The 18,466-nt window shown below is 45.1% G+C and overlaps 1 protein-coding gene across 2 annotated transcripts in view; it reads left to right on the forward strand.

Moving 5' to 3' along the window:
- Positions 1-18,466, forward strand: part of jam2a (junctional adhesion molecule 2a) — a 68,066-nt gene that overhangs the window by 29,188 nt on the left and 20,412 nt on the right. For both annotated transcript variants that reach the window (XM_041211689.1, XM_041211691.1), the window contains exons 2-4: positions 6,587-6,652; positions 13,407-13,520; positions 15,208-15,357. In XM_041211689.1, coding sequence (XP_041067623.1) covers positions 6,587-6,652; positions 13,407-13,520; positions 15,208-15,357 — 330 coding nt within the window. The remainder of the gene's footprint in view (positions 1-6,586; positions 6,653-13,406; positions 13,521-15,207; positions 15,358-18,466) is intronic.

Consider the following 18,466-nt stretch of genomic DNA (forward strand, 5'->3'; position numbering starts at 1 on the left):
GACTAAAGGAAGAAACTGCTCATCTAACATTAAACCATAAAGTTTTGTTCCTGCAGAAAAGTAATCGATTCTGCATTGCTTAAGTCAGAACTTAAAATGTCAACAATCCTCATGAAACTGTTGAAAACTTTGGCATTGTAATGACTTTGCTATAAACAAAGGTCATTGCACAACCGTTTACCAGATGGAACCTTTTTGCTAATGGCTTTGTGACAATTTAGTATGGAACAAGTTTTCCCCTTTAAGATGTCTGATCACCTTGGGTGGTGAGGAGTTGGAGGAAGAATTGTGTTGACCATTGCAATTGTAAAATGCTGAATTGAAAACCCATACACTTAAACAGCCTAAAGGTGAAACATCAAGTGGGCACCCAAAACAAATAAATGTTATATCCTGAAAATTGAGCAGCACTTGTCAGAAATTGATTATCTTTATGCAAAATATCCAATTTTCAGATTTCACTGCTGTGGCAGATTCTTTTCCCGCCCTTTTAACCCCTCAGCCCCACCTACGAGGTGATCCAAGGAAAACGGGAAGGAATGGCTGCTAGTCAACTTCCTCCAGGATACTATACCAAGGTTCCTGCCTGATCTGAGGATTGAAGCAAAGCACTGGCACTCTGTAGCTGTTCTGTGCTCAGGTACAGGTGTTGGACAGAGGAGTCACCGTTAAATTATTCAACCGGTCTCTCCGAGAGCCCTTCAAACAGCAGTGTTATGTCCAAGTTTTTGAGATTGAAATGTGACTGCTTTACCTCAAAAAGGGAGGGAGATAGAAAACAGGAAATTATGGGCTAGTTGGCCTAACATCTGTCATAGGGAAAATGTTAGAAGCTATTATTAAAGATGTTATATGAGGGCACTTAGAAAAAATTAAGGCAATCAGGCAGAGTCAACATGGTTTTGTGAAAGGGAAATCACATTTAACCAATTTTTTGGAATTCTTTGAAGGAGTCACATATGCTGTGTATAAAGGGGAACCGGTGGATGTACTATACTTCAATTTCCAGAAGGCATTTGATAAAGTGCCAGATGAAAGGAAATTAAAAGCTCATGGTATAGGGGGTAACATATTGGCATGGATAGAAGATTGGCTAGCTGACAGGAAGCAGAGAGTTGGCATAAATGGGTCTTTTTCTGGTTGGCAGGATGTGGTGGGTGCTGTGCCACAGGGATCAGTGCTGGGGCCTCAACTTTTTACAATTTATATAAATGACTTGGATGAAGGGACCAAAGGAATGGTTGCTAAATTTGCTAATGACACAAAGGTAAATAGTGAAGTAAATTGTGAAGAGGACATGAGACTATAAAGTGACATAGATAGGTTAAGTGAGTGGGCAAAGATCTGGCAAATGGAGTATAATGTGGGCAAATGTGAAATTGTCCATTTTGGCAGCCAGAATAAAAAAGATGCTTATTATTTAAATGGTGAGAGATTGCAGTGCTGTGAGATTCATAGAGATCTGGGTATCCGCGTGTGTGAAACACAAAAAGCTAGTATACAGGCATAGCAAGTAATTAGGAAAGCTAATAGAATGTTATTGTTATTGTTATTGTGAGGGGGATTGATCATAAAGGTAGGGAGGTTATGCTTCAGTTGTACAGTGCACTGGTGAGACCACATCTGGAATACTGTATACAGTACTGGTTTCCATATTTAAGGAAAGATGTAAATGCATTAGAAGCAGTTCAGAGAAGGTTTACTGAACTAATATCAGGAATGGGCAGGTTGTCTTATGAGGAAAGGTTGGACAGGTTAGGTTTATGTCCACTGGACTTTAGAAGAGTAAGAGGCAACTTGATTGAAATGTTTAAGATCCGGAGGGGTCTTAACAGGGTGGATGTGGAGAGGATGTTTCCTCTTGTGGGAGAATCCAGAACTAGGGGGTCATTGATTAAAAATAAGGGGTCGCTCATTTCAGACAGGGACGAGCAGAAATTTTTTCTCAGGGGGTCGTGAGTCTTTGGAACTTTGCTTTCACTGCCTTTTGAGGAAGAAAGTCTTTGAATATTTTTAAGGCAGAGCTGGATGGATTCTTGATTAACAAGGGGGTGAAAGGTTATCGGGGGTAGACAGGAATGTGGAGAAATCAGATCAGCCATGATCTTATTGAATGGCGGAGCAGGCTCGAGGGGCTGAGTGGCCTACTGCTCCTAATGCAAATGTTCATATGAAAGATTCATCTGCAGCTCTGGGGATATGTAACTTGCTGAGCTTCAGTTTTCTGGTGGGAGTCAGGTACCATTTGACCATTTACGAAATGATGACCATTCCTGTTCAGTGCCACAGGGTTGTTATTTGTCAAGAGTTACACATTTTGGTCATTGTCACGCTGTATCTTGAGAAAGCCATCCTTGCATGAGAAATCCATGCTGTTTGATAATGCTTCAATCACCTCCTCAAGGGAGTAGTGAACTGCCCAGTGACTGTCTCCTGCGAGGGATCCTGAGATATAAAAGTTTAGGTCACCGGTGACTATCTGGAATATAATGCAAACGTTAGTTGTTCCTGCCTGTGGACTAGATGGCAAAATTCAATCATGCCATGGAGCAGAAAACTACCCTGTAACCGGAAAGAAGGAAAGAACTTGCGTTTATATGTAGCACGTTAGCCCAAAACACCTTACTGCCATTAAAATGGTTATGAAGTGTAGTCACTGTTTTCATTTCGGAAACGTGGCAACCAATTTATGCACAACAAGATCCCACAAACAGCAATATGATAATGACCAGATAATCTGTTTTAGTGACATTGGTTCAGGGGCAGTGTGTAAGATGTCCAAAACATCCGAGCTCAATAGGAATATAGGAAGAGGAGTAGGCCATTCATCACCTATAATTACATTATTGCTGATCTTGTATCTTAATGTCCTTCACCCGTCTTGGTCCCATATCCCTAAACACCCTTACTTAACGTAATTCTGTCAATCTCAGTTTTGAAATTGCCAGTTGGTCCACAGCCTTAACAGCTTTTTGGGGACTTCATTCTTCATTTTGTATAATGATTAGCTTGAAAACCATCTGACCCCTGAAGTGTGTGTTGCTTAGCAATCATAGCTTTGAGCCAGGCCAACCTCCAGAATAGAGAGGATTGCCAGGGCTGCTGTTGTAATGTAGAAAGGAAGGAAAGGAAAAAGCCAGTATGTTGCCTTTCAAGACCTCAGGATGTTACCAAAATACTTCACAACCAATTAAATACTTTCTGAAGAGTAATAAATGCTGCACTGTAGGAAACCTGGGAGCCAATTTGCACACAGCAAGATCCCACAGACAGCAACATGGTAATAACCAGATAACCTACTTCCCTTTAGTGATGTTGGTTAAGGGATAAAAATTGGCCTGGACACTTGGGAGAACCCATTGTTGTTTCTTCAAAATAGCGGCATGGAATCATTTACGTGCACCCGAGAGGGCAGATGAGCTTCAGTTTAACATCTCATCCAAAAGATGGCACCTCTGAAAGTGTAACACACCCTCAGTACTGCAGTTCCTAAAATCTCTGTTGCAATGAAAAACTGTTTAATAAGAAATTGGAACTTCCAGTTATTAGCTGAAAACATAACACATCAAGATTTCACATGTTAAAATAACTTGTACTGTATCAATAACGAAAGACAAAACATTATTACTTAAATATTATTAACTTTTCTTAACTATTAACCATAACTTACACCTTAAACTACCGAACAGTCTGCCACTTTTTACTTTTAATAACAACCAATACTCCAATTTTGTTCCATTACTCAGTCTCTTAATTAGACATCCAATCTCCTGAAATTAATCCAAAGTATTCTGCAGCACCCAAGGGTTTGCTTCTGCTTTTTCCCTTCCCAATACAATCTTCCACCGTAAGAGTTTTCCCTGGAGAATCTTCCTCTGGCTTCAGCTAGGCAAATCCTCCAGCCTTGCTTTAATTCCACATGCATTTTGTCTTCGATCTGAGTGCAAGCTCTCACCTGCCTACCAAGTGGTGAATTATAGAATCAGCATTTTCTGTGCTTAAGGTGCAGCCCTGGCTAACATCTGTCTCTTTTTGCTCTTCAACTCCCAGTCGGCTGCAGCCTGCACCAGACCAAAAACTTCAATTTTTCTGTGATATTGCTGGGATTATAGGGAAGCCTGAAACCTGATCTCAAAATGGCTTCCTATACCTCCCTCTCCATGGCAATGGGAAACACTAGTCTTGAATCCAAGTAGAAACGTTAATCATCTACCGCTGATCACCAGCACTTTCAGCTTAGAAACAAAGGGACCAGTTCCAGCTCAATTCTTTACAATCTGATATCAGTAATGCCTTTTTGGGTCTTTGGAGACTTAGGGTCTTCTCAATGTGGACTTAGAAACAGCTGTCATTGTCCCAGGTGTTAATGTTTGGCACCTCCCTTTCAATTCCAAATTTTGGGTGAGGTGTTGGCATAGTGGTACTGTCACTGGACCAGTAATCTAGAGACCCAGGTTAAGGCTCTGGGGAACCTGGGTTCAAATCCCACCACAGCAGATGGTGAAATTTGAATTCAATAAAAATCTGGAGTTAAAAGTCTGATGAAACCATTGTTGATTGTTGTAAAAACCCATCTGGTTCACTAATGTCCTTCAGGGAAGGAAATGTGCTGTCCTTACCTGGTCTGGCCTACATGTGACTCCAGACCCACAGCAATGTGGTTGACTCTTAAATGCCCTGAAAACAAGGACAGTTAGGGATGGGCAAAAAATGCTGGCCTAGCCAACAATGCCCACATCCCATGAAAACTCTTTTTAAAAATAACGCAATGTGACTCTCCTTTTGATCTAACAATTAAACCACCCAGGTTTACTGTCAGGCAGACTCTAGCCTAGGTCACATGACTCCTTTTATTTAACCTACATTTAAAGATCATGATAATCATATAAATGAAAATAAATAGTGCTAAAACATAATAATCTTATAAATTTCACCATTGTAGCACCCCTGAAGTGTCAGCTTAGGTTTTGTGTTCATGTTTCTGGAGTGGGACAAGAAATCTGGCAGTCACAACCTTCCAACTCAGGAGGCAAGAGTGGTACCCACTGAGCCATGACTGAGACCTTTGCAAGTCTCCTTTGTGATGGTAACACAACAGCATTTCCCCAGGTCTGAGAGGGAGGTACTACAGATGACTCCATTCCTCAGAATAGCAAGGGCTTGGTCGTGGGTATTTAAAGGTGAGAGCACTGCTCGCTCTTTGGCGTCTGTGAATGCCGGTTTATGTTGGGCCTTTGAAGTGCTCTGAATGAGTTGATGTTGAACATTGTTGAGCGTTGACCGAAAGTGGTGCTGAAATGTCTCTAAACAGAAGACAAGGGGGGAGACAAGCATCTGACTGACTTGTGTTAGAACTCGGCTACGTGAAGCCAAAGGAGCCACGTTCGGTTTGAGTCTGTGCTGAGTTGGCAGCCTCAACCAGTGCTTTTAGAATTGGGGATTGGGTGGGTTTTTCTGACCTATTCTCCTATCACTTTACTGGGAAAGTTCATGTTGGCTGAGATCATGATTGACTCAAGTGTAATGTTTCTTGCAAGCATTATTTTATTAGATTAATTAGTGACTATCTTCTCTCTGTCTACTCTTTCAAATCCCTTCATAATTTTAAAGGCCTCCATTAGATCACCTCTCAGCCTTTGCTTTTCTAGAGAAAAGGGTCTCAGCCTGTTTAGTTTTCCCCAACCATTGTAATCTTTCAGTTCCGGTATCAAGCTTGACAATCTTTTTTGTACCTTATCCGCTATCTCTACATCCTTTTTGTAAAATGGAGGCTATGTATGAATATTTTTATAGTATGAACCGTATGGATGTAACAGTAGAAGAGGGAGCGAGGTGGGACCAAGGCACGGATAACAGTAAGAGGTGTGGAGATAGTTACTGAAACAAGACTGCTGATAGCTTCACAACAATTGGCTTTGGTGCCTGTGGGTTAGGCGGTGGGGTGGAGGGCTGAAATAAGTCAGGGTTACTGCTCCTGATTGCTACTTTACGACCTCTGCTGTAAGTATGGACGTTGGGTGAGGATGGGATGGCAGACAGCTGAGATGCCAATGTATTAATAAGTCTGCCCATTGTCACAGTTCAGGCTTGCAAGTGAAGAATGATTTGGGTACCAAGAGAGTGACTTTACACCACCACTGGTGGCCATATCTTCAGCCGTCCAGGCCTTAAGCTCCAGAATTCCCTCCTCAAACCTCTCCACCTCACCACCTTTCTCTTCTCCTTTACAACACTTCTTAAAATCTAGCTCTTTGACCAGACCTTTGGTCACCTATCCTAATGTCTCCCTGTGTGGCTTAGTTTTTTACTTGATTACTCTCCTGTGAAGCAGCTTGGGATTTTTCACTATATTAATCCTGCTTTATAAATGTAAGTTGTTGTTGGTTGTTTGTACCCACAAAATCTAGGCGGAGAGAGGACATAAATATCGAATGTCTTTTTTAACTGTGCTGGGATGGAACTGTGTGTGAAGGATTTAATTGGCAGTGAGAATGGGTCTGAGTTTTGACCAATATCCACAAACATTGCAGCTTGTAATACTCAATGCTACCTCACTGAGTCACTTCTTTTTTTTATCTGGTTTTAGTTTATCAAAGCCACGGAGTAACCATCACATCGACAGTTCGTAATGTTGAAGTGAAGGAATTTGAACGTAAGTGTTAACTTTTATTTGCGCTGCTCCAACTATGGCCTCTTACACATCCCCAATGAGCATTACCCCACCGCTGGCAGCCATGCCTCCTGCTGCCTAGGCCCTAAGCTCTGATATTCCCACTCTAAATCTCTCCACATCTCTTTCCTTCTTTAAGACACTTCTTAAAACCTTCCTCTTTGACCAAACTTTTGATCATCTGTCCAAATATCTCCTTCTTTGGCTCGATGTCAAGTATTGTTTGATATCACTCCAGGTACTTTGGGTCATTTTACTATATTGAAGGTGTTATATAAATTCATGATTTTTCTTTATTCATTCATGGGATGTGGGCGTTGCTGGCCAGGCCAGCTTTTATTGCCCATCCCTAGTTGCCCCTGAGAAGGTGGTGGTGAGCTGCCTTCTTGAACCGCTGCAGTCCATGTGGTACAGGTTCACCCACAGTGCTGCTGGGAGGGAGTTCCAGGATTTTAACCCAGTGACAGTGAAGGAACGGTGATATATTTCCAAGTCAGGATGGTGAGTGGCTTGGAGGGAAACTGCCAGCTGGTGGTGTTCCCATGTGCCTGCTGCCCTTGTCTTTCTAGGTGGTAGCGGTCGTGGGTTTGGAAGGTGCTGCCTAAGGAGCCTTGGTCCATTCCTGCAGTGCATCTTGTAGATGGTACACACTGCTCTCACTGTGCATTGGTGATGGAGGGAGTGAATGTTTGTGGATGGTGTGCCAATCAAATAGACTGTTTTGACCTGGATGGTGTCAAGCTTCTTGAGTGTTGTTGGAGCTGCACTCATCCAGTGCAGTATTCTGTCACACTCCTGACTTTAGATGGTGGACAGACTTTGGGGAGTCAGGAAGTGATTTACTCACCACTGGATTCCTAGCCAGCTGACCTGCTCTTGTAGCCACAGTATTTATATGGCGAGTCCAGTTCAGTTTCTGGTCAATGGTAACCCCCAGGATGTTGATAGTGGGGGATTCAGTGATGGTAATGCTATTGAATGTAAGGAAAGGTGAATTGCTGGTTTCATTTACTTAAAATATGAAATACATTAAAACTGTGAAAATGTGCTATGTGATGTTTGTCATGAACATTCTTGTGAAATCCCTCTGCCCATTATTGAAGTTCAGGCATAAAAAGGTTTTAGGGTGAGCAGCTTAATTAATTCTTCAACGACAAGAAAAAGGCAAACCTCAAGGTATTGTCACTTCTGACCATTTTTCTACAGGAAGGTTCTGAGGGGGATGGGGCAGTGGTGGTGGGGAAGTTAGCTTTAAGTGTTGTGTTTTAAAGCATTGTGCATTTACGCAAGTTTTTTTAAATATAGAGCTGAGAGGCAGTTAAGATTCTAGTGAGCTAACTTTGATGTTACTTTCCCATAGACTGTCAACTACAGGCAGTTCATTATGCTGTCTCAGCAATGAAACGCACCTCACACTCATTGTGTTGGGTAGTTTCCAACCTTTTCCTGACTAAACAGGGGAGAATAAGAGATGGGGACACAGGCGATCAGCCAGGCTTTTGACACAAAAGGCTATGTGGCAGTCATCCCAGAAAAGCCTGAGAGAAGTTTAGGATGAATGAGGGAGTGGTTAGAAGTTTATCTATTTATGTCCAGCAAGATATCCTCCTGTGAAGGGGGAGCATGGCATTTTCAATATTTTGTTTTATTACCGGGGCACAAGGTGGATTGATTTCCGTAAAGTAGGCTTGCTCGGCGTGTTGTGTTGTCTGTACCCAAGTTGGGTGTGTAGAATAGAATCATAAAGTTTGGGTGGCCATTCAGCCCATTGTACCTGTGCCGAAAGAGTTACCTAATTAGTTCAACTCCCCTGTTCTTAACCCATAGTCCTGCAAATTCTTTTTTTTACCATTTTATAATTTGTAGTGTAGCATTCTATTGCCAGTAGGAAGAAAGGTATTATTGTGTGCTTCTCTCCATTGTGCATGCACGTGTCATGCATACATGTGTGTCTGCATGCGTGTACGTGTGTGTGGTTGTAGGAATTTTTGCACAAATGCATGTTCATGATTATAGGCCACATGTATCTGTGTTCATGTATCTGTGCATGGTGGTAGGGTATATTATGTGTGGTGTGAAGAACATATCTTTTTATTTCTGTTGGACTGTTGACTAAAATTACAATGGCTGCAGTTTGAAAGACATGCCTACTGGAACAGTGTGAGGGATATGTACAATCTTGCCATGCTGGAACAGAATGTGCCATGAAAGACAAGATGGTGCCAAGAAGGAGTCCTGTCTAGTGGAGAACTGCCTGGCAACAACATTTTAATTGGCTCCTGACCAGGTGGCCAGGGTTTATGTGAGAGCAGTGCAGCAGAATTGCTCCTAGCCTCAAAAGGAAAAGACCGAAAACCTGTTGCTCCTGTTTGTGTCAGATTCCGGTAATTCTACAATAATAGCTAGCTGGCTTTTTCTCCTCATATCTCGATAATTTGCTGTCTCTCTGAAAACCGCTGTCAAGAGGCAAAGGAGAAAAATCAGTGTTCAAAATATTGAAAGGCAAGTGCTCAACCAAGAATTAAATACTGAAAGTGCTGGGAAGACCACCTCGGGTCATCAACAAAGAACTGAAAGGAATTTGGGTTGATTTTGATCAACATCTTCCATCAAATCCTGTACTCCGGAATTGGTGCAATTGGGATCTAGCAACTGAGGGGAGTGGGATGCGGCGAGTGAGGGGAGTGGGATGCGGCGAGTGAGGGGAGTGGGATGCGGCGAGTGAGGGGAGTGGGATGCGGCGAGTGAGGGGAGTGGGATGCGGCGAGTGAGGGGAGTGGGATGCGGCGAGTGAGGGGAGTGGGATGCGGCGAGTGAGGGGAGTGGGATGCGGCGAGTGAGGGGAGTGGGATGCGGCGAGTGAGGGGAGTGGGTTGCAGTGACTGAGGGAAGTGGGATAGGGGTTTAAGAAGGGGTAGAGTTTAGGTTATAGAGTTAGAAATTAGCAGTTTATATTACTTTCTTTTGCCACTGGTCAAAGAGAATTTATTCAATAAACAGTTATTTACTTACTAAGTTTACAAACCTGGTGCTCGTAACCTAAATTAAACAGGTGGGGTGATGGAACTTTATCTCATTTGTCACGGCTTGGGGAGCATTGGGGTTTGATATTGCAGCAACTATCCCCAGTGAGTCGTGACAGTGTGTGCACAGGGATGGTTTTGGACACGTGTATTTGTGTGGTTTGTGGGGTACATACATGTACACCGGCATATACTTGTGCTTGGCTGTACAGCACACGCATTGTATGTGTGTTCGGGGGTATTCTAGAGCTCGTGTGTCTCCGTGTAGTTGTAGGTCACCCACATGTACAGAGAGTGAATGGAATCCTTGTCACTTAAAAATTCTCAGGCGAAGGGGCTAGTGGTGGGTCTGTCTCCCGCTCGTCTTGGAAGCGCGTCCTGCAGTGCGACCTTTATCGGAGGTGTCCAATTAACAGGCCACCTCTGTGTTCGCTATCCTATCAGGGATGAGGGGTGGGACATGGACAAGGCAAGCCCCATGATGGGACTGTAGGACTGGCCATCTGGCAGCCCCTCTGGGAAAGGTGGGTGCTGCTGAAGGGGATGGAAAGCACAAGGGTGCCTCACAATGGAGGCGCTCTCAAACGTTTCAGAGGGATTAATATAAATGAAGGCCTGTGCACACGTGCATGCATCTAGGCTGTAGATTACCCTCTTTTTTGGGGGGGGGGAGTGTGCGAGTGATCTATTTAAGTGCGAGGCCTCTTTTAGGGTCTTTTTTGTCCAGCCGCGAATGCACAGTAATTTAAAGGGCCCACCTTTGTGCATGACCTGCACAGGGACTTTTGAATTGCTACGTGAATGTTGGTTGTAGGGTGTGTGTATTCTGTGAGTTGATGGATCAGTCTCTAGGGGAACACATGCACTGTGTGGGAGGATCGTGCGTGTGGATGGAGTTCTGCTGTGAACTAGGAGTCGGAGACCATTTGATAATGATCTTAAATAGATCACTCACACACTCCGAAAAAAAAGAGGGTACATTGCCCACAGCCATACAAGGAGAGGTGGTGGCATAGTGGTATTATCACTGGACTGGTATCCAGAGACCCAGGGTAATGCTCTGGTTCAAATCCCCACTATGACAGATGGTGGAATTTAAATCCAATAAAAATCTGGAATTAAGAGTCTGATGATGACCATGAAACGATTGTTGTAAAAACCCATCTGGTTCACTAACACCCTTTAGAGAAGGAAATCTGCTGGCCTGTGTGTGACTCCAAGCCCGTAGCAATGTGGTTGACTCTTAAATGCTCTCTGACTAAGGGCAGTTAGGGATGGGCAATAAATGCTGCCCTAGCCAGTGACACCCACATCCTCTGAATGAATAAAAAAAAATCCAGAATGATGTACAACTCATTCCCTCTCTCTCTGCACACAATTTTCCCTATTTCTCTCTCCACGCAGTCTCTCTCTCTCTCTCCACAGGCTCTCTAACCCTCTAAAAGCTCTCTCCCTGCACTCTCTCTCTTCTGTCAACACTTTCACCCTCTTCCCACTCTCTCGCTCTCTCACTCTGCACAATCTCTCTCCCTCTTTACTCATACTTTCTCCACACATATTAGGATGTTTAGTTTTCTAGTTAATGATTGTGTGGGGTTCCTCTCTGTCTTATGGGAATTTCAGCAGCATCAACGTTTTATTCCTAAACTAAGAGAGTGTGGGCAGTTAACATTATCTTGATTACGTGACACACAGATTATGCCAAGATTTAAATCTGACTCTGGTGCTTTGTGAGGATCATTAATTGAATTGATTCTGGATATTCCAAAGCCTGCAGTGATTCCAACAATTTATGGCGAAGGAGAGTTCATTCTGAAACAAAACTCCTGGTCACCTGTGCCTTTGAAAAGAGGCGCATAATTACACTTGTTTCCTCAGAATGTGGACCAAAATACAGCCGAGGCCAGTGTAAAAGTTAAAGCTTCCAAACTCCAGTTGTGCTGCAACATGACATCGTGTCTCACGCCCAGACCCAACTTTGGTAGGTCTGCTTCCTACAGACTGTTCCTCAGTCCTGCTCCCTCAATGTTGCACACAAGTCGGCCACAATGGGATAGAGCGATTCTAACACAACTCGCAAGTTGGGAAGTGCTCAGGCTGGGGTGTAATGCCTATTTTTACACCCCTTCCAATACTATTCCTAATGGAATATAAAATCAGGTGAAAACTCAGCCTTGCATCCGATCCCCCAAGACAGGGCTGAAGTTTCCTCCTAATAATGTTGCAATGTTTCAGGGCTGGTTCGCAATCGCAGAATCTTTGAGCAAAAACGTAAGATTGACCCAACCCCGAAATTGTAAGATGCTGTTGACCTGTTGGACAGGATTTTTAGGTCCCACTAGGGAGGAAACAGAGGCAGACGGGCACTCAGCCACTGGCACACAGGTACCATCCGGTGTGCAGGGGGATGTGGTCTGTACACAGTTAGTGGGATGGTGAAAAAGGCACATGGGACACTTGCCTTTATCAATCGAGGCATAGATTACAAAAGTAGGGAGGTCATGTTGGAGTTGTATAGAACCTTGGTGAGGCCACAGCTGGAGTACTGTGTGCAGTTCTGGTCGCCACATTATAGGAAGGATGTGATTGCACTGGAGGGGGTGCAGAGGAGATTCACCATGATGTTGCCTGGGATGAAACATTTAAGTTATGAAGATAGGTTGGATAGACTTGTGTTGTTTTCGTTGGAGCAAAGAAGACCGAGGGGCGACCTGATAGAGGTGTACAAGATTATGAGGAGCATGGACAAGGTGGATAGGGAGCAGCTGTTCCCCTTAGTTGAAGGGTCAGTCACAAGGGGGCATAAGTTCATGGCCTCCTTCTCTGCTGTGTGATCCTCTGACTTGAATGAGTCAATTGAAGCTTTCAAGACTGAGATCAATAAATCTTTGTTGGATTAGGTTATCATATGGACATGGGTTAAAAGCAGGAAAATAGAATAAAGATGCAGATCTACCATGGTCTAATTAAATGGCAGAACAGGATCGAGGGGCTGAATAGCTCCTTTTTTTCATATTCGTTCATGGGATGTGGACATCTCTGGCTCAGCCAGCATTTATTGCCCATCCCTAATTGCCCTTGTTAAGAGAGCAAAGAGCCAACCACACTGATGTGGCTCTAGAATCACAAGTAGGCCAGACCAGGTAAGGACAGCAGATTTCCTTCCTTAAAGGACATTAGTGAACCAGATGGGTTTCCTACAACAATCTGCAGTAGTTTGGTGGTTATCATCAAACTTTCAATTTCAGATTTTTATTGAATTCAAATTTCAGCATCTGCTGTGGTGGGATTCAAACCCGAGTCCCCAGAGCATCACCCCGGGTCTCTGGAATACCAGCCCAGTGACAACACCACTACACCATTGCCTCCCCTGTTCCTATGTAACATTTGCCAACATGATTTTTATATTGTGCGGCTGGTTGCTAGGTAGTTTTTCCATTTCATCATGCACCCTCATAAAGAGCTCGAAGAGTTTGCAGCACCGATTTACTAGAGTGATGTCTGGGATCGAGGACTTTGAACAGCCCTCGTGGTGTGGGTTCGCACGCGGCTAGTTACTCAGTAACCCTCGGCCGGGGAGCTGGGGAATTGTAAAAAAAAAAGACTTTCACATATTGCGTACATTAGTGTGGGAGAAATTCTTTCCTCCCCCTTCCCTTCCCCCGCCTCACTCCCAATCCCCACTCACATTGTCTTGGGCTTGTTGTTTCTAGCGGCAACGCTCACCTGCATTTACCACGTGGAAAGAGATGCCAACCCTCGGGTGGAGTGGAAGAAAATCAAAGGAGCTGACGTACGTTTTGTGTATTTTGATGGTTCTCTCACAGGTATGTTTGGCGTTGCAAGTAAAATGCTCTCACACTCACACCTCCTAGTTGAAAAAGAAGGCATGGGTTGGGAGCGACGGGATTGGACGAGCTCCGGGTTGGGAGCGACGGGATTGGACGAGCTGCGGGTTGGGAGCGACGGGATTGGACGAGCTGCGGGTTGGGAGCGACGGGATTGGACGAGCTGCGGGTTGGGAGCGACGGGATTGGACGAGCTGCGGGTTGGGAGTGACGGAATTGGACGAGCTCCGGGTTGGGAGCGACGGGATTGGACGAACTCCGGGTTGGGAGCGACGGGATTGGACGAGCTCCGGGTTGGGAGCGACGGGATTGGACGAGCTCCGGGTTGGGAGCGACGGGATTGGACGAGCTCCGGGTTGGGAGCGACGGGATTGGACGAGCTCCGGGTTGGGAGCGACGGGATTAGACGAGCTCCGGGTTGGGAGCGACGGGACCAGAAAGATGATACTGGGGGATTAAAAACGGAAGGATGGGCATAAGTCAAAGAACTTAACCGGCAGATTTGGCTGGGGAAGGGATTGTGCTGGAGAGGCAAAGGTTGACGGAGGATTATGTCAATTCAGCAAGAGGACGTGGGAGGAAAGCATAGTCATAGAGAAGGCACTGCAGATAGAAAGGGTAGCAACGTCATGACTGAAACAGAGCCGTGGAGGGTCCGGGGAGTAGCACTTGTCCGAGACGCCCTGAGGGAGTCTGGGGAAGTCCGCAGAGGATTTGAAAGAGAGCAGGAGAATCTGAAAATCACTGTAACAGCTGGAGATGAAGCCCGTGGAGCGTGGGCAGTTAGGGAGAGCCGGGCTTTCTTCATGGGGTGGACCCCGGGAGACAGTCTGAATGTGCGTGGTGGTGGAAGTGGATAAAGTCAGCATTGATGTAGGCGAACCTCCAGATGAGAAGGGGGCCCAGGGGAACTTGGCAAGACCGAGGGGTGATGAAGAAGGGAGGTCGGAATGCAGGACAGGGTGTGAGGTTTGAGTGGCATTTATTCAGGGTGTCGCTTTGGAAGCAATGCAGGAGAAATAAGTGTCCAAGGTAAAATGAGCACAGTTCAGGAGTTCAGCAGCAGGTAGGGATTTTGGGGAATAGGGGAGCTTTTGTCGAACATTGGGCCTTTGAGCCTGACCTTCCGCTCACCCCATGCTCTCTCTGTTCCGCCGACCAGCCCCATTTTAAAATGGAGTCCCACCTCTGAGCTAAATCTGTCTTTTGGATAAGATGTTAAACTGGGGCACTGTCTGCCCCCCAGCTCCGATGGATGTAAAAAAAAAAATCCCAGTGCACTATTTTGAAGTCACGGAGAGATCTGCCCTGTTCTCCTTCGAAATAACGCCAGAGGATATTTTACATCCAAAACAAAAACAGAATTACCTGGAAAAACCCAGCAGGTCTGGCAGCATCAGCGGAGAAGAAAAGAGTTGACGTTTCAAGTCCTCATGACCCTTCAACAGAACATCCACCCACTTAGCTGTAGCTGACAATTTGTCTAAATCCTTGCTGTATGTGGGAGCTTACTGTGCATAAATTGGCTGCCCTGTTTGCCTGCACATGTAATTCATTGGCCGTGAAGCACTTTAAGGTGTCCTAATAGCATGAAAGGTGCTACATAAATGCAATTCTCTTATTTCTTTTCCTAACTTTATTTTTGTGTCTCTTATTCTTCCTGCAGAGGCATATGGGGCTCGGGCAGAGATGAGAGGCTCCAACATCAGACTGCATGAAGTGACCCGGGCAGACATGGCTACCTACCGGTGTGAAGTGGTAGCCAAGGAGGACAGGGTGGTCTTTGCAGAAATAGATGTCAAACTCTCTGTCCTCGGTGAGCAGAGTTGGTCCGCACGAGGTCAAAGGTTACTTTTATTTTTAAACAAGCAACCCAGAAAGAAAATGGCTGGAATTATGTGGCTGGTCCAGTCAGCACCCGAACATAGATAGTCCATTTGTCAGAGAGCCCTGCTCTGCATCTTCAATATTTTATTTCAGGTTTATAGTTTTCGACTGATGCCAGATTTGTCTGGTTGTCCGACTGGCACTAATCGGACACTCCACAGAAACGGACACAGCGACAGATTTAGTTTGGTGGCGTCATTTGAACAGAAAAGACCTTTTTCCCCTCTTTGCCAGATTCATCTACACCTTCGCCTCACCCCTCTGTAGAAGGAGGAAGGATACACCTGCATTGGAGGCGGTAGAGTGAAGGTTGACTAGACTGGTCCTTGGGATGTCCTATGGTGAGAGGCTGAGTCAATTGGGCTTATATTCTCTGGAGTTTAGAAGAATGAGAGGTGATCTCGTTGAGACATACAAGATTCTGGAGGGGCTGGATAGGGTAGACGCTGAGGGATTTCTGCTGGTCGGTGAGTGAATCTAAACCGTGGGGGCGCAGTCTCAGGAGAAGGGGGCTGATCATTTAGGACTGAGATGAGGAGAGATTACTCCATTCAAACGGTTGTAAACGTTTGGTATTCTCTACTTTAAAGGGTTGCGGAGGCTCCGCCGTTAAATATATTTAAGGCTGAGGATGGACAGATTTTTGGTCTCAGGAAATCGAAGGATATGGGGACCAAGCGGGAAGGCGGGGGGGGGGAGTTGAAGCCCAAGATCGCCATGATCGTATTGAATGGTGGAGCAGATTCAATGAGCCATATGGTCTACACTCCTATTTCTTGTGTTATCTCTATCACTGTAGCCTCCTCCAGCCCTCTTCTCACCTTCCAAGATCTACGGGCTCCTCCAGTTTTGGTTTCTTGTCCTGCACCTCTCCCGGCACACCCCCTTGTCCCACCCACGGGCAGCCGTGCTTAAAGCTACCTCAAGCCTAATCTGTGGAGCTCTCCTGCCTAAACCTCTCCGCCCCTCTCTGTGCTTTTAAGACCCTCCTCAAAACCCACCTCTTTGACCAAGACGTTGGTGACCTGTGACCAGAGGGCACGGCTTTGAGAAAATCGGCAAACGAAGCAGGGAGGACATGAGGAGATTTTATTTTTATGCGGCGAGTTGCTGTGACCTGGAAGCAAAATTCGCAGCAACTTTCAAAAGGAAATTGGATATGTACTTAAAAAGAAATAATTGGAGGTGCTTTGGGGAAAGAACAGGGGGCGTGGGAGTAATTGGACAGCTTCTTCGAAGGGCTGGCACAGACATGATGGGTCAAAAGGCCTCCTTCTGTGCTGTATGAGACCCTAGGAACTTAAACAAGTGAAAAATAAGTTTAAAACACTTACATACATTAGGAAGAAATTATTTGGTCAAAGAATGCAACATACTTCGGGGAATCTTGCAGGGAGGGTAATGGTAGGAAAAATACTGGGGTGGTTAAAAATGCAGTTGGACTGTGTGACGGGATCAAGTGGTCAGCGATGATCTTTCTTGTATCTGGTGCTGCAGTGTCCTCTGCTGGTGTAGAAATGGTACTGCATCCAATCCCTATTTCTGTCTTTAATACAATTTAGGGCGGGAGGGGTAATTTTCAACCTTAGAGGGGTAGATCAGCCACTGATTATACAGCCTGTCTAATTTTACTTACTCTCCATTGTCCTCTGGGTGGCCAGTCCAGTGCCATAACCACAAGCACCCATACCCAGCTGCAGAGATTTTAAATTGTGGTCCAACAATTTAACATGATTGTGTTGTTGATCAGTGGAAGCAACCTTTCAGTAGCTTAAATCTGTGCTTTAGGTGAAGTGTTACACCATGATCCGGTTCCATCATTCATGTTAGCAAAGTTCCCTTTACACTTTGGGAAGGAGAGCCGAGTGTTATAGATAGAGTCATAGAGGCCTACAGCACAGAAAAAGGCCCTTCGGCCCATCGAGTCTGCGCTGGTCAAACAAGTGCCTAACTATTCTAATCCCATTTTCCGGCACTAGGCCCATAGCCTTGTATGCCATGGCATCGCAAGTGCACATCCAAATACTTCTTAAATGTTATGAGGGTTTCTGCCTCTACTACCCTTTCAGGCAGTGAGTTCCAGATTCCCACCACTCTCTGGGTGAAAAAATTCTTCCTCACATCCCCTCTAAACATCCTGCCCCTTACCTTACATCTATGCCCCCTGGTTATTGATTCCTTCACCAAGGGGAAAAGTTCCTTCCTGTCTACCCTATCTATGTCCCTCATAATTTTATACACCTCAATCAATCATGTCCCCCCTCAATCTCCTCTGCTCCAGGGAAAATAACCCCAGTCTATCCAATCTCTCCTCATAACTAAAACTCTCCAGCCCAGGCAACATCCTGGTAAATCTCCTCCGCGCTCTCTCTCGTGGAGTCACATCCTTCCTATAATGCAGATTCCAGAACTTCATGCAATACTCTAGCTGTGACCTAACCAGCATTTTATACAGTTCCAGCATAGCCTCCCTGCTCTTATATTCTATGCCTCAGCTAATAAAGGCAAGTATCCCATATGCCTTCTTAACCACCTTATCTCCCTGTCCCGCTACCTTAAGGGACCGGTGGACATGCACATCAAGATCCCTCTGATCCTCGGTACTTCCCAGGGTCCTACCATTCATTCCGTGCCTTGTTTGTCCTGCCCAAGTGCATCACCTCACAATTATCCGGATTAAATTCCATTTGCCACTGATCAGCCCATCTGACCAGCCCGTCTATACCCTTCTGTAATCTAAGATTATCCTCCTCACTATTTACCACCCCGCCAATTTTCATGTCATCTTCGAACTTACTGATCAACGCTCCTCCATCCAAGTCTAAATTGTTTACATATACCACAAAAAGCAAGGGACCCAACACTGATCCCTGTGGAACCCCACTGGACACAGGCATCCAGTCACAAAAACACCCCTCAACCATCATCCTCTGCTTCCTGCCACTCAGCCAATTCTGGATCCAATTTACCAAATTGCCTTGGATCCCATGGGCTCTTACCTTCATTATCAGTCTCTATGTGGGACCTTATCAAAAGCC

This window comes from Carcharodon carcharias, chromosome 18, assembly GCF_017639515.1.
Source record: "Carcharodon carcharias isolate sCarCar2 chromosome 18, sCarCar2.pri, whole genome shotgun sequence".
Taxonomy (NCBI): Eukaryota; Metazoa; Chordata; class Chondrichthyes; order Lamniformes; family Lamnidae; genus Carcharodon; species Carcharodon carcharias.